We start from the raw sequence: 10,593 nt of genomic DNA on the forward strand, positions 1-10,593 counted from the left end.
GTTAAAAAGTGTAAAATATAAGCAACGAATCTTTATTTTTTTTAACGATATAGTCTCGTAACTGCAACGGTGTGTGCAATGAAATTTCAATAACGCACTAACGAGTGTTACTCAATGTGTTTGCAAACACCGTTGCAGTTATGAGACTATATCTTTAAAAAATAATGATTCATTGCTTAGAATATTCAATCAGTAATAATATGTAAATCAAGCATAATTGTATGATGCGCTACCGATTGTTGCATGCTATCAATCTATGTTTTCTCCAAGGTAAAATACTCTTCCGTTTCGAGGTTTCTCGCAGATTCACTGCAGAATCTTTATACATCTTTATAATTGTCATCATAAGGAAATTCATACTCCTGATAATTTTCACGTGTTTTCTGTTCATTTTCAAAGAGATGATTGTAGGACCTCTCTTCTTCACTTGGCCTCTGATGTTCTTCCTGTTCTTTGGTATGCTAGTAAAAAATTCAAAACTTGTCAATTAAAAATTTAACTTTATCTTCATAAGGATACATAATTATCATCTAATTTTAATAAGCTCTATTCTACATCCAAAAATTTAGATGCTAAATAGCACTCGACTCAGATCACCTGTTGAGGTTCTCCATATTCATAATCGTTTATTGAATTGTAAAAGTCTCTCTCTTCACACGGTTTTGCTTCCTCTGCTCTTGGCACAGAATCAACTTTATATAAAGCATTTGTAACACTGACATCGTTGATCTTTCCTTGTCTGTAAAAATAGTATAAATGTACTATTTTAAAGTATTTTTGACAATCGTAGGGTATGAAACTCATTTTAAGTAAATAATGGAAAACCGAAACAGTGAAACAAGGTTAATCAAAATGGATAAGTAAAGTTCATGAATCTTCGGAACGTTGTCATATTATAGGGGTTTAAAAGAAATGATTTTTTATGAAATATGTTCATCAAATGCGTAATGCGGTAATTTGAAGACGGCGTGGTTTTTATCAAGATAACTGGTTGAGAAATGCCATATAATAATATTTTTGATTTATTTGAGACAATGTGAATTAATCATGTCTACTGATTTTCATTTTTCTTTCCCTGGGGAGACGCAGCCGTGTCCTTATGTACGTAAGAATTTCCTGTGATATTCCTGACACCTCCGCATAATTTAAAGTAATACTTTAAAATCCCCAATATAAGCGTGGAATTTATAATCGCATAATTGCGAATTTAAACTAATCGCTTTTATTTTTATGATGCTGAAATCGATGTAAAATTTTACATCAACCGTACAATCGCGAATTATTATTCTCGCGATTTGACGTTAAAGAGGCCTTTCGCGATATTAAGCACTTGCGAAAAATAAGAAACGTTTCATATATTATAAAAATATTTAATGAACGTGTCATTATAAATAGAAATATGACAGCCGAGTAATTGCTATTGAATTCCTATAACGCCATGTTCAATGAATACTGTAAATCACTTTTTATTCGCGAGACATTTATTTTCGCGTAATTACGCGAGACAATGTGCTCGCGAAAGTTAAATTCTCGCGTATAATAGCATTCCGTAAGATTATATAGAGCAATAACCACAATTCGTGAAAATTTTGTCTCTCTAATCAAGAGTCAATGACTATTTCGCGAAAATAAGGTGTCGCGAATATTTAGTGATCTACAATACTGTTGTTTTATCTAATTATTTTGTTTTAAGCTATTAAAAATTTACAAATTTGAAGCAAAATATCGAGCACGGTTTTCTACAACCACACTTAAACAGAGGTAATTAAAAAACAGTACTTGTACCTGTCAATATATTTCCAAAGTCCCTTCTTCCACATTACCAGTACTACGATGATTGTTAGTGCTATGCCGATGACAATACCACCAAAAATAGATAGTGTTGTATGTTGGCCCCCTGACTTCTCTGATGCTAAATAAAAGATAAAACACGTAATAAGTATCGAAAGTTTTGGTCAAGTGACCGATTGCTATCCGTTTTCGTCCGTCGTCTTGCGTCGTCCGTCATGTGTTAACATTTGAACATTTTCAGCTTCTTTTCTGCAACTGCTCATCTAATTTCAACATTTTTTGGCACAAAGCATCTATGAGTAAAGGGGGAACAAAATTTGTGAATTTCATCGTCCATGCCCCCCTGGGGCCTGAGGGTTGGGACCAAAACCACTAAATTAACGCAAGTTTTAAAAATCTCCTTCTTTTTAATCCAGGACATCAAGCAGTCAAACAGTTGGCATGATTATAATCAGCATTGAGTCCTCTACCAAAATTGTGAAATTCATGACCCCAGGGTCAGGGGTTCTAGTGCTAGGCATTAAAATAAACTAATCAAGTACATAGTTATGTTGAATAAGGCTACCTCTACCAAAATTGTGAATTTCATAGCCCCAGGGTCAGAGGTTCTGGTGTTAGGTCGGGAATAAATATATTATAGTGAAAATGCATAATTTTTTTGAAAATATTCTTTCTCATGGGCATTATATAAACTAAGTACAAAGTTATATTGAATAAGGATGCCTCTTCCAACATTGTGAATTTCATAGTCATTGGGTCAGGGGATCTGGTGATAGGGCGGGGCTCTATTGATTATACAGTGAAAATGCATAAATTCTTTGAAAAATTTCTTCTCTGCTCCTTGGTATTAAATAAAATAATCAAGTATTATACTATATAGTTATGATGAACAAGAGTGTATCTTTAAACAAACCTACTAAGTACACAGTTATAATGAGTGAGAATGCCTCTTCCAAAATTGTGAATTTAATGGCCCCTGGGTCAGGAGTTCTGGTGTTAGGAGGGTCTATTGATTATATCGTGAAAATTCTTTAAAAATCTTCTTCTTTACTCCTGGGTATTAAATAAACAAACCAAATACATAGTTATGCTGCCTCTTCCAAAATTGTGAATTTCATGGCTGCAGGGTCGGGTTTTCTGGTGTAAGGGTTGTAATCTATTTATTGTAAAGTGAAAATGTATAATTTTTTTAAATCTTCTTCTCTGTTCCTAGGTATTAAACCAATGAACTATGTACATAGTTATGACGAGGAAGGATGCTTCTTCTCTATTTGTGAATTTCAGTGCACCTGGTTCAGGAGTTCTGGTGTAAGGGCGGGGCTGTATAATGATTATATAGTGGAAATGCATGATTTAAAAAAAAAAAAATTCTTTTTCTTTATTCCTAGGTATAATGCAAATTGATCTAAGTACATATTTATGATGGAGGAAGTTGCCTCTTTCAAAATGGTTCATATCAGGGCCCCTGGGTCAGGGGTACCGGGAGTTAGGGGTGGGGAGAGGAAGTCCGAAATAAATAAATGCTTTGAAATCTACTCTTTGGTATATAATCAACCATTTATGATGAAATAAATTTATGATAAAATTTTGAAATATGTGGCCCAGGGTGAGTGGTTCCTATGGGATGAGTGAATATTTGCCTCACTAATATTGAAGCCATATATTAAATTACGTCTTTAGATATTTCAACTTATTATGAAAGGATAAAAAGTTCGACAAAGGTAGTTTTTTTTTCAAATATAGACGAAGCAGCTGTGTTGCCTGTTTGCTGTCTGTGTTGTTATTCTGCCTATTTAATTGAGCATATAATAATTCTTTACCTGTTACACAAATCTGGTTTTGCTCCTTAAATCCTGTTTTGGATTCGCAGAAACCATACGGTGAGGTGATTGGTTTCGCTTTATAATAACATTGAAGCTTGAGTTCTGAAGAGCAGTGGTTATCTCTTAAACATAGTGAACCGATGCTCGAGTTTTCTTCATGAAAATATTAGACAAAATATAAATAAGTCATAGAATAATAAATGCTACTATTTCATTAAGGATATCCGATCCTCAGCCAGGAAGGATAACTTTAAAAATTGATATTTAATTTGAAATGCATCAAAATGAAGCTTGAAAATGAAATTTTTTATGCAACAATTTTCATTTCATTCATCTTTATAAGATTCAAGGTTTTTGAAAGTCTTTGAAAAGGTCTTATAAAAGTTGAGATTTGTACCATATGAAAGGGAAAAAATTAATACAATTTTAGAGAAATAAGATTTTTATTAAGGATATCCGATCCTCAGCCAGGAAGGATAACTCCAAAAATTTATAATTAATTTGAAATGCATCAAAATGAGGCTTGAAAGTGAAATTTTTTTATGCAAGAATTTTCATTGTATTCATCTTTATAAGATTCAAGGTCTTTGGAAGTCTTAGAAAAGATCTTATAAAAGTTGACATTTGTACCCTACCAAAGGAGAACAAATTAATACAGTTTTAGATAAATAAGATTTTCTTGAATCCAGCCTTAGATACCAATGCTTATTAGCATGATATGAATGAGAAGTAATGTGTGGTGTCTTGCAATGATAGTAAAAGCCTTTTACACTATGTATTATAGAATATATAAAGGGAAAAGAAGACAAAAAATACCAAATAAGTATAAAATTCAAGACAATTTCTCTGAATGCCTGGATACCTATTATTTTTTAACCTAAAATATATTTGTTGATCAATTTGCAATTAGAAAATGCATCGCTGATGTTCTAATTCGCTTTCTCTGCAAAAATATTGGAGATTTGACAATTTTCCCTATATAATATGATTAACTTTAATCTTTAACTTTAAAGAAATACTGTGGATAAATTTACATAACTTTGTGAATTCAGAGATAGTTTTATGAGTATTTTTGATTACTTAACTGCTAATTTGATAAACCTGAGGATCGGACAACCTTAATCCAGCCTTATATACCAATGCTTATTTTAGAATGATATGAACTAAGAAGTGATTTGTGGTGTTTTGCAATGATAGCAAACGCTTTTACACTACGTATTATAGAATACATGACGGAAATAGACAAAAATACCAAATAAGTATAAAAATTATGACAGTTTCTCTAAATGCCTGGATACCTTTCGTTTTTTAACCTAAAATATATTTGTTGATCAATTTGTAATTAGAAAAATGCATTGCTGATATTCCAGTTCGATTTTTCTTCAAAAATGTTGGAGATTTGACAATTTCCCTATATAATATGATTAACTTTAATCTTTAACTTTAAAGAAATTCTGTGGATAAATTTACATAACTTTGTGGATTCAGAGATACTTTTATGAGTATTTTTGATTACTTAACTGCTGATTTTATAAACCTGAGGATCGGACTACCTTAAAGGTACATATAATACCGTAAAGCGGGTTTTCTTGGTGGGAGTAAAATTTGGCGTTTTGCCTCTTCAAAGGTTGGCAAATAATTTTGGCGTAATTTATTTTCGCGGACACAGAGTTTCAGCTCTTTGCAGATAAACACTAAGAAGAGTATTGACTAGCGGTTAAAAATTTAGCGGGCTACCATCAAAACGCCAAAATAAGCTAAAATTAGCACCCCGCTAAAATTACCCGCAATTCGGTATTCAAATTGTCTTCTTTTTTGTTATTTCCACAATATTTATATTGATAAGTAAAATTTAATTTTTTTTTTACCTTTTACGTATGATTTGCGACAGACCAACTTCAAATCGTACATGCATTTATGGCCATCACCCTCACATGTTTTCTTTTTGTATGATATCGGTATTCTATCAACTATGAATTGAATATCAACATTTTGCAGGTACAGCAGGACACCTGAATAACAATAGTGGCCGATATACTTTAATTCAAAGGTACACGGATCAGAACATTCTTCCTTTCTGTGCCTCAATAGTTGATCTGTAAAAAATAGACTGGTCCTTTTGAAGTGGAACATCAATTTAAAGATTATATTTTAAAGTTTTAATTATATCAACATAAACAATAATAGTTTAATAATTATTGTATAGAGGACACAGTAACACGTTTATAACTGAAAATAATATTTACAGAAAACACCATTCGTTATCAAGCTTAAGGATAAGAATTTGACTAGTAAAGTGTTGATTATGATCTTGGAAATATACTTAAACATTTGAAAGAACGGGGGCGCATTAGATTGGCATTCGGCGGAATCTGGGCGTCATTGAAAAGTGAAAATTTTATCGGCATGTCACATGGAGTTTTAAACTTTCATTTTATTTATCGAGTTCCTGTGCAACAGGAAAGGAAAATATTTTCCCGAAATTGATCTTTTTTTTGCCCCCCCCCCCCCAAAAAAAAAAAAAAAACTTGAAAATTGGCCAGATCAGGCATTTGGTACAAAATAGTACATTTTAAAACAAGTTTTTCTAAAATTTCTTGGTCTTCATTCCATGATTTTGAAAAACTATTTGTGTGTATTTTAATTCAAAGAAACAAATACACAATTTAAAATAAAATGAAGAGAAGACCCAGAGACCACGAACAATGAACTTCCCCCCAAAACATTCAAATGTGTGAATGTGGTGCTTCTTTGTCCTTTCAAAATCAACCGTATATTTGTAGCGGTGATAGCTCAATAAGTTGGGCTACCTGTTCAGTTCAGTGCGCTCGAAGCGTGAAGTTTTTGGTTCGAGTCTGGCATGGGGCGTTAATATTTTTTCATGCAAACAACCATTTATTTTGTCAGTTTCGTTTTATGTACTGATGTATGTATTTAAATTTTGAATTAGATAAATTTTGGTTCAGTTTGGTTCTCGAGCGAAATCAATTCCGACCTTCTAATCTAAAATGTACATGTACACGTATCATGCATCTATGCATTAAATTTTTTTAGGTTTATTTTTTGTGAAACATTACTATGTTATAGTACCCCCTAAATGTTACAATCTCACAAGGTCTTTCAAACTAAATGAAAAAAACCTATGGATGTGTTTGTAAAATCAGCCAACCAAATCATGGACATTTAAACCATAAATGTTTCGTACAAATGATTCCTGCAGATCACACGCCAAATGCGCCCATCTTCTTAATAGCTTTTATAAAATGCACACCACCAATTTAAACTCTCAAATAATTTAATCGCTGCAGCCTTGATGTTTCCACTGATAAACACTGCAAGTTGATTAAACATGAATATCAACAGTCTCGTTCGATTATTTGGTATGTTCTATGGTCACTACAAAGACTTTGTCAGTAAATACAATCTTATTTTTCCTTATTACTAATGATAAAAAGATCAAACCCCTTAAACATTTTTGCTAAATGTTTTCTTAAACGGGCAATTTTTGGTTTTCTAGATTTATGGAGTAAATCTAGATCCGTACGTCGCGGCTTCGAATCCACTACCTGACGCGGACACCAGTCCCTTGGATGAGACTGTATAAACCGACGAGTATCAGTGTTGCAGTAGGTACTGACGCGTAAAAGATACCTCACTGTTAAATGACCCTAAGTGCTGAGCATAGATTAAAATTTGCAGCACTCCCAAGGTAAGTGACGGTTTCTCCATATGAATAAATATTCTGGAGGAGGACGTTAAACAACATACATGTACAAACAAAAATTCACAATGACAGAAAAAAAATTTAAAGGAATCAACGATAACAATAGCTTTATGATTGAACTCACGTAGTTTTTCCTTGCTTTTTGGTTGACAATCGCTGCGTCTGAGAGCAAAATCCATTGCATCCATCAAACATATTTGTCTGTAAAATAATGTACGGTACATAATAAACTTTTGGAATGGTGATACACATGTTAATGACTGAAAAGGTAATAGGGCATTTTTTTCCACTGAAATAAAAAGCACAAAATTATAAATAGGTTGGTAGTTAAAATGAACTAAATTAAATATTAATGGAAGTGTACATAAGCAATTACTATCAATCAATTAACTTTTTTAAAATTTAGTTTAAACATTTTTTTTCAACAGTACTGTTAACAAATATGTGTATTCCTACAATATGTATCATTTATCTCCAACGCAAATCAAATATGACAGTTGTATGATAAATTCCTCTAAAAGAAAACATACAGGAAAAAATTTAGATATATGAATTAACAGTACCAGAAAATAGAGAACACAATCATGCAATGTTTAAATATCATTTCTTTCCAAAACCTGAAAATATTATTCATTCTAATTATCGGAATACAATGATATTTTTTGTTTATATACATGTATTTATATCTTATATATTTATTTTCTATTTGAATTGAGTGGTTAATATCATACTTATCAAAATCAGCTGTACTCCCCTTGAACGTGAAAAGAGCTGTAAAAAGATTTACAGAATACTTAAATATACATTTCCATTGCTTTTAAATAATCAAAATAAAATACCCTCTGATCCACTCCATGGTGAAACTTTGTACACACATAAAGTAAAGTAATTTTTCTCTGTCTTACCAGTTATTTGAGATCAATCGTTTAAAAATTCGAAATTGTTCTGATTCTCCCCATATTATCAAAATTACCTATTTCCACCCAATGTTATAAAACTATTGAATGTACTATGTTTAAAATGAAATAAACAATGTACGTACACAATAAAAGGTAGTATTCCAATTTCATTGTCTGCCCGATGCACCAAAAGGAGTGTACGTCAATACGGAAGTTTTATGCAATTTTTTTTTTAATTATGCACATTCTTCCTTTCTAGGGGGAAATCAACATTAATAAAACTCTTTAGTAGTTTTTGATGCTAACTGCATGTCACTAGATGGTACTATTGAACCGAAAAAGTCATCTGTTATATAGAGGAAATAAGCTCTACAAGGATCTTTCCAGTAAAAAAAACACACCTTATTCAAAATCATTCTGGAAAAAAAATTCAAGTAATAAATCACTAGCCATGTCATTGGTCATTTGCAAAATTAATTTTCTAAAATATTCTGATTGTACGCACACATACTCTGAATTTGATATTATAAAGATGTTTGAGTTTCTGATTGATAATATCTATGTGATTTTTGCAGACGATATCTATTGGAATTCCCATGGGTACTGTTATTAGCAGACCTCTTTTTTGGATTGATATGAAGCAACATTTTAATGTTTTGCTTCCAAGCATGAAAAAACTTTTATCATTACAATGTATATGATTTTTTCATTATTTTAATTTTAGAAAATAAATACACAAAGTACATTTTTACCGATTAGATTTCACAACTACAGGGTTTCTCTGTGGTTCAGATCTATATTTGTATGATCGGGGGTGCAACATTTTTAAAATGAATTATAATGATAATATGTATAATTTATCACTAAGTTTATAATTGACAGTTTAATATTCAAACCTTCCTTTTCAATTTCATAAATTTACATGTGCTTTTATCATTTCTGTGATTTTTCTAAGAATTGTCTTAAAATTCAAGTAATTTCTCCTCAATTTCACTGAAACAGCATCAAATGTTCTTAATATAAAAGTTTCACTTTACACTTCTACTTTAAAGGCCCTTCGTGCTTTAGGTCAGGGGTGCAACAAATATGTAAAATTATAACATGTATAATTCATCTAAAAAGAATTAAAGTAAAGAAAAATGAAGAATATTTTATTTTGGTAGTTATAACTTTGTCTTCTAAAGAAAAAAACGCTCTATACTCTAAAATATGTTTTATCTTCGAAATATTTAATTAATATTTTGATTCGCTAAAAATATTTTCAAGGGCGATAATGGAAAGATAACTCTTGTTGATGGATGCGTATTATTTTACGAACACAGAAAACAATTTGATATTCAGATTTAAAAAGCAACGATTCAGTATGTTTTCTAATGAGAATTAGATAGGTACGAGATTAAATATATATCTCAAATGTCTAATTTCATTGTGAGATAAAAATAATTAATCTTTCTACTTACCATATCAAATTTTCTTCACATCATGATTTAAGGGGATGAAGGACCTTTAGCTGAAAAAGTACCTGTCATTCAATTTTTTTCATATTTTGTATAACTCTTATTTAGTATGTCCCACATACCTTGAAGCAGATATATCAATAGGTTTCTAGGTTTATTTATGAGATATTGAGTGACAAATACTATGCCTCACAGTGTCTGAGTGAAGTTAGATTCTCCGTATTTCTGGGCCCATTACTCAGTCCATAATGGAATTTTTTCAGCATAGAGAAAAAATATGTCAGCAAACATGTGTCTTTTAAAATATTTCAGAGTATAAATAGGGTTAACCGACAAAAAAATTAATTTACAAAAAATCCTATCATTCAATATTTGAAAAATTACGTCGAAATGCAAGTTCATCATGTTATTGAGTAACTGCAAAAATATCGATTGGTGAAGCTGAGCTCAATATTGCACAGGGCATAGTTAAACAAGACATGAGCATGAGAAAAACGTGTCATGTTTACATTTCTCGAGTATGGGAAAACCCTACTATGACGTCACACATTTGCGAAATAAGGTAAGTAAGACATAACTACAATATATTTCCGTCAACAACCATGTAAAAATATTTTTTGTGTTCTGTAATTCATAGAATATCCCACCATGTACTGATCATGACCCGTTTTTTATGATATTATACTACCCGTGTTCTACCTTGTATATAATCTTACTGTACTAAGATCCACTATGACGTCAGCGACTCGTTGGACGCGCAATGTAGGGAAACAGAAGAGTGGATCAATCTATTCCGTAATTTGAAAATATTTGCAAGAAAGTTTGAATGTTTTTAGATATTTTTATACAAGATGGTGAACTCAAACAAACAGTCATTTTTTTTCCCAAATACTGTGGTT

The 10,593-nt window shown here is 31.5% G+C and overlaps 1 protein-coding gene across 1 annotated transcript; it reads right to left on the minus strand.

Moving 5' to 3' along the window:
* Positions 1-235: 235 nt before the first annotated feature.
* LOC134240590 (uncharacterized) lies at positions 236-8,103 on the minus strand. Its single transcript, XM_062722675.1, has 7 exons — positions 8,070-8,103; positions 7,463-7,539; positions 5,483-5,710; positions 3,612-3,767; positions 1,786-1,912; positions 598-739; positions 236-461 (listed from the first exon to the last, which is right to left on the minus strand). The coding sequence occupies exons 2-7, from the start codon at positions 7,524-7,526 to the stop codon at positions 321-323; spliced, it is 858 nt and encodes a 285-aa protein (XP_062578659.1). The 5' UTR covers positions 7,527-7,539; positions 8,070-8,103; the 3' UTR covers positions 236-320.
* Positions 8,104-10,593: the final 2,490 nt, after the last annotated feature.

The sequence above is a fragment of the Saccostrea cucullata genome, unplaced genomic scaffold (genome assembly GCF_032062105.1).
Source record: "Saccostrea cucullata isolate Sc308-1 unplaced genomic scaffold, CSIRO_AGI_Scuc_v1 ctg3112, whole genome shotgun sequence".
In the NCBI taxonomy this organism is placed as follows: domain Eukaryota; kingdom Metazoa; phylum Mollusca; class Bivalvia; order Ostreida; family Ostreidae; genus Saccostrea; species Saccostrea cuccullata.